The sequence below is a fragment of the Chroicocephalus ridibundus genome, chromosome 5 (assembly GCF_963924245.1).
Source record: "Chroicocephalus ridibundus chromosome 5, bChrRid1.1, whole genome shotgun sequence".
Lineage (NCBI taxonomy): Eukaryota > Metazoa > Chordata > Aves > Charadriiformes > Laridae > Chroicocephalus > Chroicocephalus ridibundus.
This window is the reverse complement of record NC_086288.1, coordinates 41,638,199-41,662,228: the sequence shown is the minus strand read 5'-3', so window position 1 is coordinate 41,662,228 and position 24,030 is coordinate 41,638,199. Positions and strand designations below refer to the sequence as shown.

General features: G+C 39.0%; 2 protein-coding genes across 7 annotated transcripts in view; one reads left to right on the top strand and one right to left on the bottom strand.

Moving 5' to 3' along the window:
* Positions 1 to 5,724, bottom strand: part of CLCN3 (chloride voltage-gated channel 3) — a 72,735-nt gene extending 67,011 nt beyond the window's left edge. For both annotated transcript variants that reach the window (XM_063336308.1, XM_063336310.1), the window contains exon 1: positions 5,569 to 5,724. The gene's annotated coding sequence lies outside the window, so the exon portion shown is untranslated. The remainder of the gene's footprint in view (positions 1 to 5,568) is intronic.
* NEK1 (NIMA related kinase 1) overlaps positions 5,173 to 24,030 on the top strand; it is a 51,444-nt gene continuing 32,586 nt past the window's right edge. Inside the window, exons 1-13 of one of the 5 annotated variants that reach the window (XM_063336303.1) lie at positions 5,173 to 5,283; positions 9,716 to 9,864; positions 9,946 to 10,042; positions 12,094 to 12,191; positions 13,719 to 13,802; positions 14,259 to 14,326; positions 14,446 to 14,532; positions 15,633 to 15,687; positions 16,976 to 17,176; positions 20,202 to 20,262; positions 21,382 to 21,539; positions 23,581 to 23,640; positions 23,893 to 23,946. In XM_063336303.1, the coding sequence (XP_063192373.1) occupies positions 9,748 to 9,864; positions 9,946 to 10,042; positions 12,094 to 12,191; positions 13,719 to 13,802; positions 14,259 to 14,326; positions 14,446 to 14,532; positions 15,633 to 15,687; positions 16,976 to 17,176; positions 20,202 to 20,262; positions 21,382 to 21,539; positions 23,581 to 23,640; positions 23,893 to 23,946 (1,140 nt within the window). In that variant the 5' untranslated portion in view covers positions 5,173 to 5,283; positions 9,716 to 9,747. Of the gene's footprint in view, positions 5,284 to 5,835; positions 5,939 to 7,581; positions 7,649 to 9,715; positions 9,865 to 9,945; positions 10,043 to 12,093; positions 12,192 to 13,718; positions 13,803 to 14,258; positions 14,327 to 14,445; positions 14,533 to 15,632; positions 15,688 to 16,975; positions 17,177 to 20,201; positions 20,263 to 21,381; positions 21,540 to 23,580; positions 23,641 to 23,892; positions 23,947 to 24,030 lie in introns of those variants that run through there. The other 4 variants (XM_063336305.1, XM_063336304.1, XM_063336306.1 and 1 more) reach the window with 4 other exon arrangements.

The window sequence follows — 24,030 nt, the reverse complement described above, 5'->3', positions numbered from 1 at the left end:
GAGACAAAGAGCGTACGAGAGCACAGACTCCAGCAGAAAGAGAAGCACATGAGAAGTACTCATTCTCAACACGCAAAATTAGCACTGAGGATCGCCAAATTAGAATCTGAAAAAGCACCACTATCCGCAGTTTAACTGTAAGCATCTTCTTGATAACAGCAGCTACCACAGATTTTTACAGTCCTTGTACAGAATTCCAGTTTCTTTATAAACACACCAAAGCCCCTAAGATCAACAAAAAAAATCCTACAGAGCTCTCCAAGATACAGCACAGGCATATGACCACTGCTTATAAAGTCACAGGGGGACCCCACGTGGTTCCTGTTTACTTACTCTCCTTACTACTGATTTTCAGACTTCAAAGTAGTGAAGAAAATACCAGCTCATGAGGAACCCATTTGCTGTCCTCTGGTTAGAAATGACAACTCTTTGGTCACCAAAAAATGAAAAAGGCTGTGGCTCTTCTTGGTATGCATAACAAACAGATAAGTTGACAGATGCACTATGTAGAGCTATTCAAACTTCAAGGCTAGGAGCCCTGTCAATAGGCTTGCTCTTTTTCTTCCTCTGGAAGTAAGGTAAGAAAGGAGTGAAGTGATCTGGATCTGGCTCATAGCTGACCTTCTTGGCTGTACTAGACAGAAGCCACCTCATTTTTGTAAGTACAGCATATCCAACCATTACTGATTGCCATTCTGGTCTTCTTCAAAGCATGAAATAAATAAATAAATCTGTTAAGAGAGACCTGTAAACCTCTGATGTTAATAAATAAGATTGTTAATGGCTTGTTTCTAGTTTTTAATAAAAACATACATGCCGACCAAAGGAGATTTAAAAACAAAACAAAACAACAAAAAAAACCAACCAAAAAACCCACAGAAGGCAGTGAAGACCTCGATGCACAATAATCACCAAAAGTGAAGTTTTGGTGGGAAAAGTAAATCAAAGTGTGTTAGGAGTTCTGAATGCACAACAAGTTCTCCTCACTTGAATATTCCTTTCTCCAGCTGTAAAACTTAGTTGGGTGGTTGGCAAGTACAACTTCTAAACTTAGGTGTACTTTGTCAGGGTCTACAAATGATAGGACAAGTTTCTAGCAGGAGAGTCTGGAGGCAAATTATTACTTTTAAATAGTGGTATCAAGTTGAAAGCAAGAATCAAGGTGGATATTTTATGAGGAAAAAAAGAAAGGGGCTTCATGGGAGATTTTTAATTTTTAGAATTACAGAAAAAAAGATTCACTAATACTTTACTAAAAGGCTTCCAGTTAACAGAGATAACACAAGGTCAGTTATCTTAGATGTGTTACGTAACCACAGAGATGAGATCAGTTCACTGGGTTCATAGATCAAATTTATTAAAAATAATCCACCCTCTACCTACCTAAAAAACCAAAAGGCTTTTTTAAATTTTTTTTAGAGAGGAATAAACATTCAGATTTTTGTGACTCAGCACAAAACAGAAGAAAGCTGGTAAGTCTGTAACACTGATAATCATTTTAAGTGTTTATTCATTCTTTTAGTGTTCCACACTTTTTTTCTGCAAGTTTTCTGCAAGACAAGCAGCAAAAAGACAAATAATAATTAAAAAAACTTTCAGTTTTCTTTCCTAGAGATACACCCTTTGGAAATTTGTAGATTCACTTTGCAGAATCAGAAAATGAGCATGTTTGCAAGCGCATGGAGAACTACTTTTTTTTTTTCCCAACACATATACAAGAGACAAATTAATAACAGAAACCTCAGGGGAAAAGCTGCATTAGATCAAGAACTGCAGATAACACATCAAAACCCAACAAATCTGGCAGAGAACACTAATTTGGAGATAAGAGTGGAAGGAATTCAAACACAACCTTATCTTTCAGGAAAACGAGTACCTGAATTTTAACTGGCAGGATGTCAAAATATTAAGTCACCTCAGTAGCTCGATCTGTAATTTAAGCACATTACTGACGTAAAATTACATTTTTACTATTTCAATTAGAAAATGTTTCTTCATTATACTGTACTGCAGTATGAACACACAAAATGCACATTTGAGTACTTCTCTTTCATGAACGTCTTAATCAAAATATACCAAAAATAAGGGGGAAAAAAACGTAACAGCAAAGGTTATTTTTATCAAAGGGTCTGTACTTTAGGACTAAACTTAATTTTTTCATTTGCTGTTCCTCCTTACCCTCACAAAATGAGCAGAGTCTACTCCCATAACTAGAAAGCCTAAGCAAAATGCTTAACAAACAAAAAAGCTGAATGTCTAGAAAGTTCAAGAGGAATTAACTGACTAGACTCTCTGTAAGTCATTAAAAATAACCACTATGAAGTTATAAATTCTCTTCTTCCCATTCATTTTCAGGAGTACATATTCAAGATTACTTACTACATAATACAAACAAATAAGGACAGTCCAGATGTAAACAGATTTACAGCTATTTTAACACCTTCGTCTAGAATCCTTTCTATTATGCAGGAAGCCCAGGAACTACTTTGTCAACTCAACTCACTTCTCTACGATAGTGACAGGCATTATCAGCTCATTAAACGTAACCACCATCTCGACTTTTTATGTTGATTATTCAGTTTGTATCTTTTTAAAGCAGAGCACACCTCCCAGCAAACATTATTTTAGATTTTTACAACCCTTTTATTGGTATCAATTTAAATGAGTGTGGTTTTGTCTAAAAACTATTCTCTCAGATGATTTTGGAAAGGCTTCCAAATTTCAAAACCAAGCTTCAAGTTAAACAGCTACAAAGATTTGTAATTGTCAACATTTTAATATTCTGAGCATCTTCAGTTTCCGAAGCCTGGCGTATAAACAAGCACAAAGTGTTATGTAGCAGAGCCTGGAGACACATACCACGTTCGTGAGCACAGAACCCGTGTTTCTGTGGCACGGGTTATGGTATAAGGGAAAGACTGACACAGGGAACACAGAACTGGGAATTTGCAGGTATAAAGTTGAACTCTTAGTTTGGGGAGAACAAGCAGGGAGGGTGTATAAGCAGTTTCATGCTCATGATCACTGCTGCTGCTGACCGCCTTCAGAGATTACTGGGTTACTGCTGCTGCCAAGGAGATGCCAAAGCAAGAAGTTTAGGAACACGCAACCTAGAGTCTGAGAATTAGGAAGTAAACTCTCAGACAACTCAAAATGGCACAAATCTTTTCAATAGCAGAGCTTCTATTCCACTTTTGTATTACGACCAAGTTAAAAATATCCCTACTGCCAAATTATTTTAAGAATTTACCCTGAAAACTTGATCTGCACAGTAACATCTATCCACACGCATGTGAAGTCACTTAAATGAGGGGAGGGAAAAAAAATTTGAATGTTCTTAGAACGACTTTTGGCAATGGCTGTGAACTTGGAACAGTTGTCCCAGCTTTAGTGCTTACATTCAAAGAATGCAGCTCTGCTATTCAAATACCAAGGTACAACACACCTGCACAGAGCTCCCAAAGCAAAGTGTGGGGGGGAAAGTCAAAGTGTATATTCAGTGAATGAGAGAACATGTACTACACAGCTAGACCCAGCTGTTCATAAGAACAACCAGCGCACAGGGGGTTCTCACTTGCCGGTTACCAAAACATCAGTTTGTGACAAGCATTAGGTATGGAACAGACCACAAGAGGAAGTACAGACATAGTTGCAAGAGGAAAATGCCGTCAAACTCATGAAATAAAGTGGCTCAGAGCAATGCAGTCACGAACAGCAAAGACAAACAGCTTCAAGTGTCTTTACCATTTGAGGATTTGGATAGGCCTGTTCTTATTACAAGCCAATATTAAGCACAAGAGAGAGAAGCAATATACCCCAGGATTACTTTAACTTGCAAGTATGCACCACAGGAGAACAGTGGTATCGTAAACCACTCACAGATAGGATGCTGTAAAGATTTGGGCAAAGACAGCCTTGGGAATCATAGAACAAGAAAGAAACATTTCTAGAAATATTATAATACACACTGTGCATGACATCTACTATTGTCAGGCAAAGATTTTTTAGGACTGACATACCAACCAATACTAAACAGACGCAAACAAGAAACAAGCTCCATTTTCCTGGGCACTATATGCCTTTTATTTTCACAGGTGTTGCAGACAGATGCAAAGTCATTTTGTTTCAAGATATGAGTTTCAAGCTAGCTGCAGTTTTCCCACAGCAGAACTGCTTCCCATTTTGACAACTCAAGAGTACTGAGCAGCAAGTTTACACCTGCAGCCAACCAAAGACACAAGACATCAAACATAAAGCAGTTAGCCAGTATGAGACTCTTATCTTAGAAAAAATGATAGTGACAGTTGGTGAATTCTCTATGGGCGTTTCCTATAATGCATGAATGATTTTTTTTTAATTTACATATTGAAGTTTCCTTAAATAGAGAAACAGTATTGATAACTATCTGCTTTCAAATCTGTCACACAAACACATCCTTCATTCAAATCGCTGTTTTTGCAAAGAAGCTTCTATGTTGCCAATGGATACAGAACATAAAATCCTGCACAGGTCCACAAAGAAGAAAGGCATGTGAAAGCAAAAAGTAGCAATACACATGGCACTTAAATAATCATGAACTTAATTTCTTCCACAAACTCTGCACCATAAGCTTCAGAGGTCCAACAACCTCAAAAAGGAGGGGTGAGTCCTAAACCCCAAAACATCTTTCAAAAAATATTTTAGGTGTCTATTTAACACAATTTAGCACCAGAAACATTTTTAATTTGCTTTTAAGGCCTTGTCTTACCTAATTCAGTACTTTAAAGTGTGACATAGCAAATTTACTATTTAACACTGAATGTATTTCACAACCAGCACACGATTTTCCACTGTCACACTTGCTGCCATTCGCTTTAGGTGAGAACTGATACATACTCGTTTTACAGTCAGCTCCGCCTTTCTAGATAGGGAAGGGAAGGATTTGGGACAAGTAGGGAAGATAATGCGAAAGAATGCAGTCAATCTTTGGTTTTAACCTCGCTGACCTGCGCCCTCCTCATTTAATTAAGAGGCTGCAAGAAGAGCCCATGACCTCCCTTCTCTTGTGTAACCGCAGCCTTACTAACCAAAGCCGTGAGCCAACATAAAGTGAGCAATTCAAGCAGAATAATGCTTATAACGCTGTTTACGTGGGGAGAAGGCTCTGGATCTTCCCAGCCGCGGAGCCCCCTCACTTTCCCGTATGCGAACGAGAGCTGCCACGCCGAAACCCGGCGACGAGGTTACAGGCTGTGTAAACACGCGGGTTACTCCCACTCAGCCCGTTTCGGGGGAGGAGGCCAGGTAAGCTGAGGGGCCCGTGAGGAACCACCATTTCTGCCCTTTTGCGCCTGCCGGCGGCAGGACGAGGCGCTCTCTCGCTGAGGAGGGCCGTGCGGCGGGGGCTGCCTTCTCCTCTCCTCCTCCCGCCCCGCCGAGGTGCGGCCGGAGCAGACACCTCGGCCTCGCTCGCTCCGCCGCCCCTCCTGTCACCTGGCGGGGCCGGGGCCCCCGTCCCTCCGTGCCGCGGCCCTCCGCCGAGGGGAGGGGAGGCCAGCCCGGCCCGGCCCAGTCCCGCCCCGCCCCTACCTGTCCGGGTGGCGCCGCCTGCTGCTCCCCGGGGAGGCGCTGGCTCATCCTCCTGCGGCGGCGGGGCGGAGACGCCGCGGACACCGGCTCGGCCCCCGGGCCCCAACGGCCGCTCCGCCAGCCAGCCCCGCCCCCTCGGCCGGGAGCGGGGGGGATGGGATGAGACGGGCCTTCCTGCCGCGCAGGCGCCCACCGGGGTCAGCGCCGACCCCGCCACTTCCGGTTGCCGCGGTCCGGCGCCGCCACGGGTCCCCCTTTCCCGCCCTCCCAGTGGCCCCTGAGGGGAGAGGCTGTTACGCGCCGGCCCGGTGAGGGCGGGCGGGGCCTGCGCTGGCGGCGCCCCCGGCCCTGGCCGCGGAAGAGGCGCTTGGTAAGGCGCGAGGAGGCCCTTTCCGTAAGGGCGGGCGGCGGGGCCGAGCTGCGGCTCGCCGCTGCGCAGAGCGGGCGGTAGCGGGGGAGTGGGAGCTCCCCGTGCTTGGGAACGGTGTCCCAGGTAAAAGAGGTGTCTCTGCGCGTCGCGGCGGCCTTTGGCTGCTGGCTTAAGCCAGAGGCGTCTGAATGTCCCGGGCCCTGCGTGCTCTGACTGTCGGGTCCTGAGAGCCTAAAAAGCATTTTACAGGTGGTACGATTTGAGGAACCCAGAATTTATTGTCGTTTAGGCAATTATTCTCTCACCTGATGACCCCTCCCCATCCGGGAAGGGGAATCAGGAAAAAAGCAAGGAAACCTGAGCATTGAGATATGAACAGATTTAGTAGAATAAGACTAAATAATTAACAATACTAAAGAACCAGTATTGATTCCGATACCAATATAAAATATACGAGGATTATACTCACCCAATGATACCAGCAGTAAGCTGTGCACCCCTGGCAGTGGACAGCAAATGTGGGACACTGCCAGTGCTACGGCTTTGGGAGGAAGGGAAGGGCTCAGGGGTCCAGCACTGGGGCAAGAACTTCTCAGGATCGCATCTATCAAGGGAGAGAGAGAACTCCTTGGCAAACTTCCTAACTTACATTGAATGTGGTGTTCCTGGTATGAAATAATCCTGTTGGCCAGCTTGGGTCAAGTGCACGAGTCTCGCTCCTCCTCGTCCCCGCACTTGGTGAGCTCGGAAACACTTGAGACCTTGAAACCTGCGTACTATAGCTGTAGATATTCTAAAAAATTCAGACACTAGCGTCTTCTACAAAGGCATTTTTGCCTAGCGTTAAAAGAGACCTTATCAAAGAGTAAAATTACTGGAAGAGACATTCATCCCATGTCGCTCCGGCCAGGACAGCAGGTGAAAGGCAACTCTCGGGCTTGACTCCTGTGTGCCAGCACCCCGAGGTCAGCACGGAGCGTTTTGGTGCCTGCCAAGGTACTGGGGCTGGTGAGGTGTTTTCTTAACATACATTGATGGAACGGAGGTTCCAGAAGAATACTGTGGCAGTTTTGGTGGTGGTTTTGTGTTTGGGTTTTTTTTCTCAAAAATGATAAAATACCTGCAGGTTCATTTCTGCAAAAGGCCGAAAAGTGATCAGTGTTTTGCAGGGCATATAGAGGACAATGGACCCAGACAACTAAGACCAGACAGAAAAGGAGCGCTGGGGATCACCAGCCCGCGCTCCTGTCCTGGTTTGAGGTAAAACAACCAACTTTCTGCTCAGTAATTGCCCGAACCACGACAGCTCCCACCAACGCCCAGCGTGGGCACGGCTCCGCCGCACCGGACGCGCTCCCTACCGCCGGCAAACCCTTCCCCGGGGAAGGCACGTCCCGCCGGTCGCGGTGGCTGCGTCAGACGTTTAGAGCCGCTTCATTTATTACTTTTTTCCCCAAAAAACCCGCAGAACCACCGCGCGCCCCGGGGCACCGCCCCCTGCCCGTCACGTGACCGCCCCCCACCCCTAGGCCGCGCGTTACCACGGTGAAGTGCCGCTAACGCGGGAAGGGCGGTCAAAGCCAACCCGCTGCTTCGCCCAATAGGAGCTGAGCCGCGGGGCGGGCCCGCCAATAAGGGCTGAGGGGGCGGGCCCGCGGCGGGTGTGAGGCTCGGTTGAGCGGCTGTGGCAGTGGCGGGCGCAGCGGGGAGGTATGCTGGGGCGGGGGTGAGGCTGCCCTTCTGCTGGGGCGGTAGCGTCGGCCGCTGGTGGGGTCAGGCCGGTGGCGGGTTGCCTCTCTCAGTCACCCTGGGACGGGAGGGGATGGTCCCCAGCCGCGTCTCTCGGCCTGGCGCCGGTCCTGCCTTGGCTGTGCGGGGGCGGCGGCCTGATGGGGCCCGGCTGAGGAGCGCGGCCCGGCGCTGGGCCTTGGGGGCATCTCCTCCTGCCGGGCTGGGGCCGGTGAGCCGTGCCGCTTTCTGTCCGCCCGGTCGTGGCCTGGCCGTGCGGTCCGGGTTTGTTGCCTCGCCTTCTCGGTGCCTTAGCCGTCGGTCGGGCTGGGACTTGTGCCTCCCCCCCACCCCCGCGTTTTTGTGCGTGTCCGTGATGGGTAAAATGACTTCTTGCCCAGGGCTTGGAGAGCCAACGCCCTGTCAGCGCTGAGAGCCGGTCTCAAGACTTGTGTTTCCCGTGCCAAGGGGAAAAATAAGCCATCTAATTTGTGTAAAATAATATACCCTTTGTAACTGAACGGTACCTTCTTGCCCACAGGCTGCTTGTTGATCGTTTATATGCACACAGAGCAGCGTGCAGTAGGAGACCTAATGAAGATGGTTTAACTGCAGTACGGTGTAGCTTGTTTCATAAAGAAGCAGGGTGAGGAAGAGAAGTTAGTAAAGCCATGTACAGTTAAAATTGCTTCGGACCTGCTACACTTTGTCATTGCCCCAAAGAGAATATTGATGTTAATACTGAGTCTTTACTTTTTTAGCAGTGCAACTTCACACTAAACTACCTTTCTGTGCTTCAAAGCAAAAAACCCCTCCAAGACATTGCAGGCCTGTTGTTTTCACTTTTTTCTTTCCTGGTAGCTATCTTTAGTCCTGGTTGTTTTCCTGTCTCCTGTTTTGCAGAAAAGATTACTTCAGTTCTCTTGTGTTTTATCTTGCTATACTAGTCAAGTTTATTAATTTTAGTCTCCTTCTGTGGTATGGGCCTTTCATCTTCCTGAGAGTAGCAGCATCTGTGTTTGGTGCGTGGTAATTCTGTGACCAAAAAAAAATTATCCCAAATCAGGAGGAAAAGCCTCACCTGAGATGCGTGTGAAATATGGATCTAATAGGGTCTCCTGTTGGAAGGAAGCTGGGTAGAGCAAAGCACAAATGCTGTTGGTGCTCTCAAATGAGGCTTGGGTGCAAAAAAAGCTTAGGAACCTTTTGGCTTCTTTGGCTTACAGAAACTTTATCGTGGTATAGAAGTTCTTTCCACTGTAGAAAAGATGATCTTTTAGTCCAGCATGAATTTGTTTTGATGTTTATCACTTTGGTCCTTGTTTTGCTAATTCACTTTGCTGTTCTGACACTTCTCTACATTGTCATACCTTCCACGTGCAGCTCGTTAATGTCTGATTTTTATCAAGGTAGGTGTTTTTTAATATAGAACCTTAAACACCATCAACGTTCAGCTGAGTAATCTGTTTAATCTCAAAAGGTAGTCTCAGTGGTCAGATAGTATACTAAAAATACTGATTTGAACCATTTTGTAATGAATTTATTTCTATGCAAGATGGAAAAATAAATTATCTAAGTTTTCAGTCATAATTAAGGTCACACCTTTCTGTATTGAATGATGATTCTAAACTTGATGGGGATGTATTTAATTCAGTCCACTTTTGGCTTCATTATAGTGACTAGCTATTGTAGTTCTTCTAAGTAAAGTTGAATGAAAGATTGTTAACCAGGTGCTATAGCTCTGTATGATGTCTGTGTGCTAGCTAAATCAGAAGTTATGGCACTGACTACTTGCTTTATTTAAGGCAGTTTTAGCAATGCAACCCTTTTTCTACACCAAGTGAGCTAACTGTACCAAAATAGAAGTGAGACTAAGGGACTAAATGCTTTACAGAAAAGCTCCAGAGCATGTGATGCAACTGAGGAGACAAACGGGTTGACATTTTGAACAAAAAAAAAAAACAAACCCAAACATAATGTGACCTGGCAGGCTAGATGACTACGTATGGCTAACTATATCTGTTTTGTCTTTTTTTTTTTTTTGCTTAGTACTTGACTAAAGATGCCTTAAGAAGATAACTATGGATAAATATATTAAAGTGAGAAAGATTGGAGAAGGATCCTTTGGGAAAGCAATTCTTGTCAAAGCTAAAGAAAATGGGCAACAGTATGTTATTAAAGAAATAAACATTTCTAAGGTAAGTGATTATTATTAATTGCTACTGGTCCATTCTTTTTTGTATTCCTGCTCTCAAAAAAGCATTGTTTTCCTTCTGAAGATGTCAAATAAGGAGAGAGAAGAATCAAGGAGAGAAGTTGCTGTGTTGGCTAACATGAAACATCCAAATATTGTCCTGTATAGGGAGTCATTTGAAGGTAAGACTAACTAATACAGTAGAAGCTGAAGTAATGACAGTAGGTGACTGTTGGTGCACTACTTATTGCAGGCAGTTTAAAAGTCAGTGTGTTTTTTCTCTTTAATCAGTCTTTTTCATACTTCTATTACTTGCTTCAGTTCTTTTTGGTTGTTTTTTTAACAAGTTCCCTGCACATTTAAAAATAATAGCTGTTTAAAAAAAGCACAACAATTAAACAGAAATATTCATGTCTCTTCCTTACATGCATCAATTTTGATGCTTAAACAAAAGGGTTTTGTTCTCTTGTTTCTCTACAGTGTAAGTCTCCTTGAGTACTTGTGTATAAGCTAACAACTTGAATGCTTGTGCATGTTAAATATGAGTATGGTCTAAATTTGGGGATTGATAACATAGCAAGAGCAATTTTATCTCAAGATCTCTTGTCTTAAAATGCAGCCTTCATTAATTACAATCATATAATTGCTTTCAGAGCTGGAAAAATAGATGACTGACTGCTTCAGCAAGCTATGAAGGAAGGGGAAATATAATTCCACAGTGTTTTCACAGTGAATGTCTTGAGAGATGAACAGGAGAGATAAAAGATTCTGAGAGCCTATTATATAGGTTAAAATACTGTTGAAAAACCTAAATACTATTTGAGATACTGTTTAGGAGCACTGCTCTTTTCTCCTTTCCTTCCTTTCTACCGACTTTCATATGTCTTTTGATTAGGGGCTTTTATTTTTTCTATTAATTAAAGTATCATTTTGTGCCGTATCATATTGCACAGCCATAGTCTTCTGATGTATAAATCCACGCTCCTGTCTTCTCTGTAACAGAGGCCTGTTCTTTAAGTCTGTTTTTCTTCTTTTTTCTTCTTACAAGGTAGATCCTGTAATCTGTAGTTCACAAGACTTCATGTTTCATCTTTGTTGCTAAAGCACATTGACTTTGAACATACTGATTTGGTTTATAAAAGAGAATTATTTCAGCAACAGGTCTGTAAGAAATCCAGGCTCCTACAATAATTTTTAAAAATAATACCGATTATAAAGCTTAACCAAGATACAAACAGCCACAAGCACAAAAGAAAAATCCTGGGTTTGATGTTTTGAAAGACAGATCTCAGGAAGCATTCTGTGGGAGTGAAACTTAAGTGATTAAGTGATGATTTAATTAATTTTGACTCTAGAGTTTTTAAGTGCTATGACTAACTCTTTCATAAAATAAGAGTTTTTCTTTTGAGCAGCATGTGATTGATTTTATGTATTTATTCAGCTCTTCTCAAAATCATGCCTAGTATGTGAGTAGTGTAGTTCTTGTGGTTTTGGTAACTTGCAGTTGACTTCTGCCTAATCTCCTTTCTCATCAGTAACTGGAAAAGATTGCATTGGGGAACTTTGTATGAAATATATTATATATGTTTATACCTCCTAGTGGAAACCTGCATAGGATTCCTGGAAGTCTCCCCAAATTTCATGCAAAAATAGGAAAATAGTTGTTTCCATCTGTCATTGTCGTCTGGAAGTTTTATTACTGTTCTTCAGTCTCTGAAATGAACTGTATTTCTAGAATGAGAGCTGATGATTGTCACTTTCTTGCACTTAATGCGAGTAATACCTTGTCCAGGTAAAACTCCAAGAAAGAATTAGGCAAATAGAGACAACTGCCTGAATTAGAACTTAAGACCTCTATTTTTAGGGTGGGGGATCTGTAGGATGTTCGAAAGCAGGTTGAAGAATAGATTTATATTGCATTCCTAAAATTACACCTTTAATTTCATAGTGGTTTGGAACCCCATATTGGGACGTGGTCCAGTAGATGTCACTTTTTTTCCCTGTATCAAAATAGAAATGGGAAACTTAAGTTGTAAAACTCAAAATAATAAAAGCATTTTTGCTTGAAGTTTGAAAAAAGGACTAATAAAGGATATCTGAAGCTGCATGTGAAAAGGTTAATATTTTGTTGCTTTTTCTGTGACTGCAATGAAGATATTTGGAAAGTAATATTAAAGATTGGGTCTGTTTTGTTTGTGTTTTTTTTTTAAATACTTTGTGTTTTAATTTACAGAAAATGGCTGTCTCTACATAGTGATGGATTACTGCGAAGGAGGAGACCTATTTAAAAAAATAAATGCCCAGAAAGGAATCTTATTTTCTGAAGATCAGGTATCAGCAAACTTCTGCTGTAGTGTTTTGTTGTGTAATCCTTCTTCGTGAGTTTTAAATTATTTTGTTTCTGTTTGGTAAGTGTGGTTGCTTAATCTAAAAGGAGGTTCTCAAATTGTGATTCTTGTTGCTGTCAGTCACAGTAGTATCTTGAAGGAAAAAAAAAAAAAATGTAGCTGTAGATCCTGGGGTTTGTCTGCATGTGTAAGATGCTGTCAAAAAAGTTGAATCTCTGGCAAAGTAAACCCAATTGGAGAAATGGAAAATACTGAAGAATAACATGAGTATTTTTAAACCTTTGAAATTATTTTTTTTTAAGATATAATGGCACAGGATTTTAGGATTTTTGGTTTGTAATACTGATTTTCATTTATCAGAAGGAAGAGTAACATACTTGTAAATAAAATAATATGAAATACTGCAATATGAAGTTTACATCATTCAAAAGTTTATTTTTCCATTAGAAAAATTTAATATTGTATTGGAAGTATACTAGCAGATTTTCTATGATAGTGGTTATAAAGTCATTTGTACTGTGGGAAAATCTGGAATAAATGAGAGGATTTTATATACAGATTTGATTAAGTTAAAATAGATGATGTAGCATTCGATTTTTTGGTTAAAAATGATATATGTTTCCGTGTTTATAAATTATTTCTATGCTTTTGTGTGTGCATTCAGTAGGATCTCAATTTACCTGTGGTTGGAAAGGCTTAATAGTGTATTAAGTCTATTAATGGTAATTAGAATAGGGTAATCATGAAACTTCTTGGACATAATTTGTAAACCTTCTCATTTTTCTAATTTGGACTCATCTTTGCAAGAAGAACTTACAATGGAAAAGTGAAAATTACACCTTGCAATATACTGTAATTTTGACATGTACATATCTCTAAGTTGGGAATGTGAAATCACATGGAAAAAGTTTTCACATGGAAAAGTTCTTGCTGTTAGTCCCTTTTCATATTGTGTTTTTTACAAATGTACCCAAAAAAGTGGATTTTGTTGGCTTGTTTGTAATCTTCCAGTTGTTTGTTGCTTTTCTCATTGAAATATGCTTTGTACTATTTTTCTTGTTAAGGTAAAATACATAAAATTACCGGATGTTTCTGTAAACATCAGTATAGCTTTTTAGGCTCTTGGTTGATTAACTGACTGCAAGAAGACTTGTATTGGTTACAGTAAAAGTACAATCTTCAAGATACAAGTTCCATGTCTTAATTACTTTAGCCAGTCAAATTCATATTGCATGCTTTTGTTAGCTTTATAATATGTAATGGAACTAGTAGTCTCAGGCTTAATACCTAATTTGGGTAATAGGCATCTTTCATTAAAAGGTTTGTGTTATAGTGACAGTACTGTTATGTTTTTAATTATTTTATGGTATGAATGAAGACAAGTTTGTGGCAAGAGTGTAAAATCTTGAGTTATAATAATAAAACTGATTTGATAATATCTTCAGTTACATAACTGGGGAAGCTTTCAGATAAATAATGATGCTGATGTTGCATTTTCTTTTACGTATAGATTCTGGATTGGTTTGTACAAATCTGTTTAGCACTAAAACACATACATGATAGAAAAATCTTGCATCGGGACATAAAGTCACAGGTATGTAGGTAATTATTTTTTAACTGAATTTACTTCCAAAGTGATTACATACATATCTTGCTACCGTAAGTTGGCAAATTATGGAAAATAGTCTGTTTACATAAACACTTCTAATACTGGAAACTTTTTTTCTTCAGAATTGTCTGGAAGAGGTTTATATGATATTTGTACAAACAGAGGAGGCTATTTGATAAAGTTCTTTGAGTAATACTCAAATTAATCTGTGGGGACAGAAAAGGTTATATTTTAGAAAGTGTAATGGTGTTTTCTTTAATTTTGATGAAGTAGGCCTAGAGTAAGTCTGGTGTTTCATAGTAGTCAATAGCACTACTGCTAGTGACTTCAGAGTGATTGAATGGTAGAAAATTTCATTTTTCGCAAAACATGTTGAGAACAAAAAGTGTGCAATTGTATGAATGTTTTAATTAACAGACTTCTTAAAATTTCTATATCAAGAATATATTTTTAACCAAAGATGGAACAATACAGCTGGGAGATTTTGGGATCGCCAGAGTTCTTAACAGGTAACTCCTTTTTGATGCTGTTTTCTCTGACTTAATCTAAATCGCTTTGATCTAGGAAAACACAATCTGTACAGTTCATGTGAGTTAACTAGCTAACGTTCATTTTATTTTTTCCTTAGTACTGCTGAGTTGGCTCGCACTTGCATAGGAACGCCATACTATTTGTCACCTGAAATATGTCAGAACAAACCTTACAACAATAAAAGGTACTAATAAGCATTTTATCAAGCATTTTTGGTAAGGAGGAGAAAGTGAGTTCTTTAGAAATCCAAAGCTGTTCTGTTTATGTGATGGTGAACAGCCGTTAGTTCATCTGTTAATCAAGAAGGTACTGACTCTCACTGTACAAATCAGACCTTTTGTAGGTCTATGCAGTACAAAGCAAAGTGATACAGAGATGACTTAGCTTAATTCTCTGAGTTCTAGATCTAGCTGTGTTCTTAATTATGGCTCCATTTTTGCCTATCTAAACACTAGTTATACTGCCTTAGTTTTACGCGGTATGAATGTGAAACTGTGTTAAGTGAACACATAATTTGTGAAATCACAAACACATGCATAGGTAGGTGGCCCAGCATGCGTAGATAGGTGGCTCAGCTTGCTGCAGATAACAAAGTCATACAGATTCTTTACTTACATGTTTGCTGTTCTGTCAGCAGGCCGTATCTGGTAACGGTGTCCCTAATGTAATTAACATGGTCATTATCAAGTTAGTCTTATACGTCACTAAGCTGCTGCATCCATTGCTGTGAGTGCCTTATACTAATTTCAATTGGTTTCTTAAAAGATAAAAATGATTGCAGTTCCTTGTCCCTTAATTTCTCCCACATGGGATTTATAATCCAATGGTATTCTAACCAAATTCTGTTATCCTTTAATGAGTGAGGGTAAGGTAAGTCAATGTTAAACAGCGTAAATTGACTTTAAGACTTGTACTTGCTTAACTGGGTTGTGGGGTTTGTTTAATTCAAAGACCTCAAGCAAATGCATACATTTAAAGGGAAAAAAGCCTTTTTCCATATTTTGTCTAATTTCTCCAACTAGGGTGGTTCAGATGAAAAGTTCTAAATAAAATCTGGAGCCAAAATAACCCCATCTAGTTTTCAGGCTGGCCTTATTTTTGGTTGTTGAATTCTTTGGGGTTTTGTGGTTTGGGGAGTAGAAGATAAAAGGAGCCTGTACATGCTCAAAATGCAACCCCCCCCTTTTTTTTTTTTTCCCTTTTCAAAAATAGAGTTCACAGATATAAGTTACTTGGCAATGTTACACCTAGAACTAATTCCTAAGTATGTTCTCTTTGATTTAGTGATATCTGGGCCCTTGGTTGTGTTCTCTATGAAATGTGCACACTTAAACATGCGGTGAGTTGAAACTCCTTGTTTCTTTAAAAGAATAGTGATTTCAAACAGGGATTTTTCCTGATGTTACACAAATGTATTTCAGTTGATGAAGGGCTCTGAAGGTGACTGTTTAAAATTACCTTCAACATCTTAATCTCCTCTTCCTATACTGACCAACGTTTTCCATCTGTGTTTTGGTTCATGCCAATCTCTCCAGAAATTGCAGCACTGTATATTTTGTTTTCAATGTAGGTTTTTAATGAAATGTGTTAGCTGAAAAAATTGTTAGGTGCTGTAACAAATGATACTGTGAATAGTGTTCCTTTCTTTCAAAAAACTTGATGCTTTCACTGAAAGTCTGAATTTGGACTGTAAGCTCTTGTGCAGATGGATTAGTGCATTTCTGTTTAGAACAGAAATAGTTCCTAGAAGAAACTCCCAAGGTGAAAGAGTTGCCTTTTTTGGTGTGTTTGTTGTTTTAAAGAGTACATCTTTGTCATCCATTTTCCCGTTAGGAAGGAAAGGAAAAAAAACCACTTTTTCTGTCTTGTTGTGGTTGTGGGTTTTTTGTTTGTTTGGGTTTTTTTTTTGTTTAATACCAATTTTCATTAAAAGAAAAAAGATGAAAACATGAAAATCAGAAGAAAAATTTCAAGGGGTAAGGATTTCATTTAATTTCAAACTCTTGTAACTTCTTATTGCTTGGGTCATTTCTGTAGCAGCAACGCTGACAATGTTGCCTTTCTGACAGTTGATGACAATAGGTTGTTTTCTGTGAGCTGGGTGATATGTACCGTTTTCTTTTTATTGTACAAAGGAATTGAAATGATGGGCTCAGTTTCCTGAGCTTAAGCTGAAGTCTAAGCATTCCTTTGGATTTTACACTGAATGAGTGTGAATGCTTTACATTCTTTTATTTGAAATACGGCTTTGCTGAAAAGGGCAGAAGGCACGTGATGGTTGAAAGTGTTGGGGAGAGGAGATCAAGCAGATAACTATATAATTTATTCTTAATTATATATCATTGTCAGTCTACATCTGGAGGGAAATAATTATTTTTAAAGAAAATTTATATCTCTATTGTATGAAATATCTGTATTATGATGTATTTATAATCAGTATACTTGGCAGCAAATTATTTTGAACAGCTGATGTAAACTCTTGAGGGCCTTGAAAATTTGTTTTGATGTGTAGAGGCAAGGGAAGGTGTGTCAGTTTTTTGTTTTCCTCTTCATCTTTATATGCAGCCTTACATGTACACGGGCAGTAAGTAGTACGTAGTAACTGTTTTCTTTCTTGTGTGATACAGTTTGAAGCTGGTAACATGAAGAACTTGGTACTGAAGATAATCTCTGGACCGTTTCCTCCTGTTTCTGTGCATTACTCCTATGACCTACGTAATCTGCTGTCACAGCTATTTAAAAGGAATCCCAGGAATAGACCGTCAATAAACTCCATATTGGAGAAAAACTTCATAGCCAAACGGGTTGAAAAATTTCTCACACCACAGGTATGAAGTTAGTTTTAATTCTAATTTTGTTAAAAACATCACAGGACTCATCTTTATTATAATGTTGATATACTGCATGAGAAAATAAAGTAATGGTATTCCCTAGAACTTTTATAGAGACGCTTTCAGTTGAGGAAAAGAGAGTTTTACTGTGAACTCTGAAGAAAAATCTCAAATTACTTAAGTATTCTGTAGTTTCCATAAACAAATTTAAATTGGGGTTTTCTAGTGTTCATTACGTTGTGTAGTTTTCTACGTAGTGAGGAATTATGAGTGAGATGTTGATGTGTTTAGATAAGCACTTTGTCATAAAACAGTGCTGTGAATGACTTCAGCATCACTGCTTTATCAAAATTTCTTCAATCCATTTTTTGTTTGGAATTTGGAATCGCCCAAAAGCGTGTTCTATGAAGTAGAACTCTGTTGCTAAGTAAATTAATCTTTAAATTTCTTTGTTTAAATGTTTCATATGTATATAACCTCGAAGTTGCTCACTATTCTGTTCAGAATCTGTTGATATCATTTGACATATATTGATGTCCTTTTAATATAAATCTAATAAAAAGAGATCAAGATGATCAAGTGAATAATAGTATTGGTACGAGGTAAATACAGACATGGAAAGGATGTGGGGGAAATGAATGCGAAAGAATATGTCGCTAAGTATAAAGAATTCTAATGGATTCTAACTCATAACTAAAGAAACTGCACGAGAAGGCCACATGTAATTGGAATTTCAGTTGTATATGAATAGACTTTCAACTAATAATAGTTCATATTAAAGTCTAAATAAGAGTTAAGATTCAGAAGTTTGTTCTAACTTTTACAACAGTGATAGTTTGATCTGATTTTATTTCCAGTAGCTAGAATGGATGTAAAATTTTTATTTGGAGTTAGTCAGGCAAAGTATAATTAGTAATACCCTACTACCAGCTGAAGATACTCTTTTCTCATAACTTAAGTAGAAATACTTGCACACAATTTTTCCAACTGAATCACTAACATGTGATGCTACCTAATCTTAAAACCAACAAAAAACCCCACACCCATAAAGCACCTTTTACTAAATGTATCAATCATTGGTACATTTGTATTCAGCTGGAGGTGGTCATTCTGTGACACAACCGTCATGCCTTTTTTCTTTCAGTTTCATCCATGGCTAATGCTGTTGTCTGCTGCTTTCCTTAGTTTAAGCTTAAGAGATCTTCCATGGTTGACATCTTCAACATGTTGCAACTATTGCTGAAATCCTGCTCTTAAATGACAGGAAATCAGTCTTCCAGTTTTAGATAAATTCTTTCTTAATTTTCATAGTTAATAAGTTACAGTAAAGAGTGGATCTAAATTAGCGTTGAAATACTGTTATGAGACTGTTCTTATGTGTGTCTTCTTGCTTAGAGCATCTTTTGATGTCAGACTGTATGAGTTAAACAGTTTTTCTGCCTTCGTGTGCAGAGCCCTAGGTTCTGCGCTTTGGTTCTTGTTTTTCTCAGTTTTAACTCTCCAGCATCTATTGTAACTGACTGGTAGTCTCTAAGCAAATGAAAATAATCTGGATGGTTCAAGATTCTATAAAGACTGTTCCTTAAAACCTTGTGGTTTAGGGACTATTCAGCTAACATTGCTGTCAGTTGTTGTCAGAATGTTAAGTAACACATTCCTGGCATGCTCCGTCTCTAGAAAGGTGGTCTGTCATATGACCATTATCTGTCTTCAAGTAGCTCTACTGTTGTGAAAAATATCTTTGCAGTTCACATCCTTCAAATATTCTGTATTGGTAGCACCAGTTGCCGTACTCAGGTTCAGCAAGAAGTTTGAGAGCAGGAAGTTAGAAAACGCCAATGTGGTGCTGGCTCAGCTAAAAGTTAGTCTCACTCTATATCATGTGAGCGGTGAACATTGACCATAACCAGTGCCTGGTGAGCCCTATAAGAACAAGGCAAGCCTATGTGACATTACCCTATAATGCTCTCCCAGCCTTCATCTTTTGTCTCAATTGCATCAGCTTTGGTATTTACTCATCCTCAATAGATTTCTCATCTGTGAGCTTATCTGATTTCTCCTTGAACATGTGTAAGTTTTTATCATCAGTGAGAAACTTCATAGGTCTGCTACTTATTGCAGAAAGCATCACTTTTGTTTAGTCTAAACCTTCTTCCTTGTATTCAGTTGTACCCCACTTCCGTATTGGTATCATCATTTGCTGCCCTTGTGTGTTTCTCTGCAAAATCGCATGTATTCTAGACCTGTCACATTACATCTCAGTCATCTTTTTATAGGCTGAAGAACAAGCTTATTCTTTGTACTGAAGCCTTTCAGCACTTAGATCCTTGCTGCTCTTCTTTAAACCTTTTTCATTTCTACTACATGGTTTTTGAGGTGTTGGGTTCAAAGCTACATATGGTATTCAATATGATGTGAGATGATGGCCTGTTCGTGTTTGAATGTTCTTTGTCTAGACTCCTTTTTTTTTTTTTTACTCCAGTAAGGCTGTCTTCCAGATTTTATTATGCTAATTTGATATGCCTGACAGCACACCATACATATTGTTCCTAGATATCCACATGTGTAGTCATCTTCCCATCTTGAAAAGGATAGAGAAACTAAAAACTGCAAGTGTTTCTAAAGGGCTATTTTTTTGACACAAGCTGTCTGACAATTTGAAGTGCAATTTGGCAACTGTACAAGAATCTAAAATGAACTATGCATAAAACTATGTTGATGCTCTTATTAACTTTCTTCTAGATTCTTAGCTAGCTCATAAATGAGGTAACACATGCTACCTGAAGTCAAACTAAATTGCTTTTTTAAAAATTATTTGAGTAGTTACAGCAAAAATATTTCAAAATCCTAAATCCAGCTTCATATTAATGTTAGTGATACTAAATTGAATACATAAAGTTGAGTATTCATATAAAATGAAGTTACAGTAAATACTATTAGTGGGAGTGGCACACTTTGAAAAGGAGTTCTCTCTAGCTTCAGATACAAATACTGTTGGCTAACTGTTCAATTTTTTGTTTAGCTTATTGCAGAAGAATTCAATCACAAAATCTTCCAGAAGTTTGGACCACAGGCTGCACCAGGTAAGCAAGTGTGTAAAGTGCTTTTGCTTTCAGCTCTGGCAAGATAGTGTATGTAGCTTTGTTCTTTTGTTAGTTTTGGTATGTTCTTATACCTGATCCTAGAAGTTTCAGGACAAACAAGAGGGAAGCAATTTTCCCTTCTCCCCCACGGAGCTGGATGTATGTATGCTACAAATGATGCAAGTATAAACTATGGTCCTGTCATATTTTAGGTGTACTTTTTCTTCTTGCAGTGTGCTACGCTTCCAAAACTTAGAGACAATGAAGACTGCAAATACTGGAAACAATTTATGTTGTTATTGTACGATTTTTTTGTCCCCCTTAGTAATGACAAACAGATAATGAGAAATACCATTTCTTGTAAAAAAAATAAAAATAATAATAAAAAATATATATATATCATGTGGGAGGTTTTGTTAGAGATTCTGGGATTAAGCCCTGACTTCAGCCCAAACTTGTTTAACTTTGTCAAATAGTCTTACCTTACTTCATTTTCCTGCATTATTTTACCTTTTTTTTTCCTAGATTTTATTCCTCTTTATTTTATTTCCTTGTAATTCCTTGAAGCCATGGCAAGTGCTTTGGTGTCTTTTGATAGTGTTATGTGTTTCACTGCTGTCCTGCTATTCTGTGGTAAGAAAGCCCTGCTAGCGCAGAATTAAAACTGCAATATTGGCATATTATCAGGAACTCTACAGGGAAAACAGTATCTCTGAAGGCCACTGAAGCTCTTCCAGAACTCATCCTCTGCTGACATTAGTGTTGCGGGTTGCACTCCAGTGTCACTAGTGGAGGGAAGCCTGTCCCTCCATTTCATTAGGAAAACTTTTCCCTTTGTCTGTGTCGATTGTATAATAAACGATGGCAGATGAAATAAGCTTCAATTCTACAGTTTAAAGCGAAGTGCTGAGAGTGAAAAGCTCAGGGTTTGTTTTCTGCTGTTTCTTATCAAGTTGGTTTGGACACCTGGGCATATTGCACTTATGCATCAGGCCGTGTGAGTGAACTATTAGCAGTTCACCCATTTTCTTCCAGCTTTGCTGTTCCAAGACCTTGGGAAAGGGAAATATGGTACACAGGCCAGCCTGGATAGCTGTAAACCAAGCTTTTTCTTTTTAGCTAAAAGACCAGCTCAAGAACAAATACTGACTTCAGTTGCACCAGCTCAGAAAATTACTAAACCTGCTGCAAAATATGGAGTGCCTTTAGTGATCAGGAAGTCTTGTGATGCACCTAAAAAACCTAGTGAGAGGAAGCCATTGGCTAAATCTAGACAGGTAAGAAGCTAAGTTACTTAAATTGAACTGGTTTGCTTATACCTTATTTAAACGCTATGAAAATACTATGCATTTCTTTCAAAATGTCTTTTAAATGGACACATGCTTCTGCAAAGGGAGTAGTAGTAGTTTAAATGCTTGGCTTGCTTCATTATTGATTTTTTTTGTTTGTTTAGTTGTTTTTAATATGAGTTTTGGAGACTGCTACCTTAGGTTTGTTTTTAATTCCACTGCTGAATTAGATGTGCTTTGCATGTTTTCAGTTCCTTTGTTGGTGTTGACCACTCTTAGAAATATTGGAAGTCTGTCAGGTATATCAAGATCATCGACACTGGATAAGATTCTTTGCATCTTTCTTGTTCTAAAACAATGGCAAATTTTCAAAACATAAGAAACTTTTTAGTCATTTTCTGAAGTGTGTCAGCCAGAGAAATTGTATAATTGGAAGAGGAGTTTCCTAGACTTAATTCCATGCGCTAATGAGAAATAATCTTCTGTATACCTTCATACAGTACTTCTGATCTTTTTCAGTCATCTTCTCTGTACTCCTTATTACATAAAACTTTTTTTTTTCTCTCTCTGTATTCCTTTAATTACTGCATGGTCAGGAGATGTTTAAGATACAGCTAATTTTGAGCTATATGCACGTGCCAAACAACTACCAACCAAGAAGCTCCTTCTTCAGCAGGAGAATTAATTCAAATTTTCTTCTGAATGAGTAATATTGTTGTTGTGGCGGGATGTTTTTTTGTGGGTTTGGAGTTGGGTTTTTTATTTTTTTCCTTCTTCCCATGGCACTTTGGGGAACATAATACTGAGTTCTTTATCTGTTGAATTTGATAGGTGGATAGAAAATTATCCCTAAGATATAACTTATCCTTGAAGTTCAAAAGTTATTGGAGGTTTCGGGAAAAACTCATTAAGCACACAACAAGCCTTGTGAAAAAGAGCAAGAAGGGAAGACACAGACTTCTTTGTGTGTCCTTATGAGACCATGAGGTTTATATGTTTTAAAGCTTGGTTGCACAACCATCTGCCAGTCTGCTGTTCTCTATAATCAGTTTCACCAGCCAACTCTAATCCAACTTGCATGGAGACAAAGTGACAGGGTAGAGACTGAAGGAAATATCCTCTTTGCTGCATGTAAGGAGTCAGTAATGCTGCAATTTTAAGAGGTACTCTTTGTTTGAATTATACCTAGTGACAAGGGATAAGGTGTAGGATAAAAACAATGGGCACAGGGTAATAGAAACTTACTTCTCTTTGCTGTTGTTTCAGGGTAGTCTGAGCTTGCAGCTCTCAACTGGCTTTTCAGAGGAGGTTGTAACCATCATCTCCTTTGTTTAGTGATATTATGTTAACTCACTGTACTTGAACTACATTGGCTTAAGTCTCTAAATGCTTCCATCTTCTGAAATAGTTGATTTTAAAGTACTCATGTGATAAGATTTTAGGTCATCAAAAGAAAATACTATGAAGCTCTCTGTGTTCTAGTACGGTCAGAAAAAAAATGCTTTAAAAGCAACCAATACTTTTTTGAGAAGACTAGAGTAAGCAGGATGGTTTATTACATACAGGTTGTCTTCACCAGGTGTTCAATAATGGCTGCGTTCTCTTCTTCCATAGGTAGCAGGAAGCTTAGTTAGAGTTACCCAAGTGAAAGAGCCTAAGGATAACCTAATAAATCTGTTCTACAAATAAAAGCGAATGTTAATATCTAGGGACCCTCAAAGACTTATAATAGGAACAGATTGTAATGCAGAATGATATTGCCAGAGAAGAAAAATTAAGACAAAACAGATTTTAAAATTACTGCCTTCAGCTTTTAAGACAGAGCGTTTAGTAGAGGATGAGCGAGTACTGCAGCATTTACCCCTTAGATTCTCATCCTTTTCATTTAAAATCTCCTGAAAAATTAATTATTTTAAACCCCATTTTGCATCTACTAAGCTGTGGATTTAGGAATTTTTTTTTTCTGATTAGAATTTTTCTCTCATTCTGGCATCGTGCTATCTAATTTGAAGTTTCACCTTTTATCCAGGCCTTTCCCACTCCAGTGAAGAAAATGAATCCAGGAGAAGAAAGGAGGAAAATGTTTGAGGTATCATGAAATCATCTGTTAATTTTCAAACTAAGCAAAAGCTAAGTCCAGAGCAAGAATGACAAAATAAAACCTTCAAACCTTTCCTCCTTATCTCTTTTCCCAAACGTTATGTAACAGTGATTTTTAAAAAAAAATTTTTTTTAATCTTTGTGGACACACACCAGCAATTGGAGCACTAAGCTGTCTTGACAGAGACTTGACAGAATAACGGCTTAGTAATAAATACTAAATTATATGCTTATTTTTCAGGAACCTTCAAAAAAGAAAAGGTTAGAATTGCCTGAAAAACGCCAGAGAGACCAGGTAGACAAGATTCTCGAGACTTTTTTTTTCCACCCATAGTAATTTTAATGAAATAGCTTGTGGTGTGTTACATGTTGCATAAGA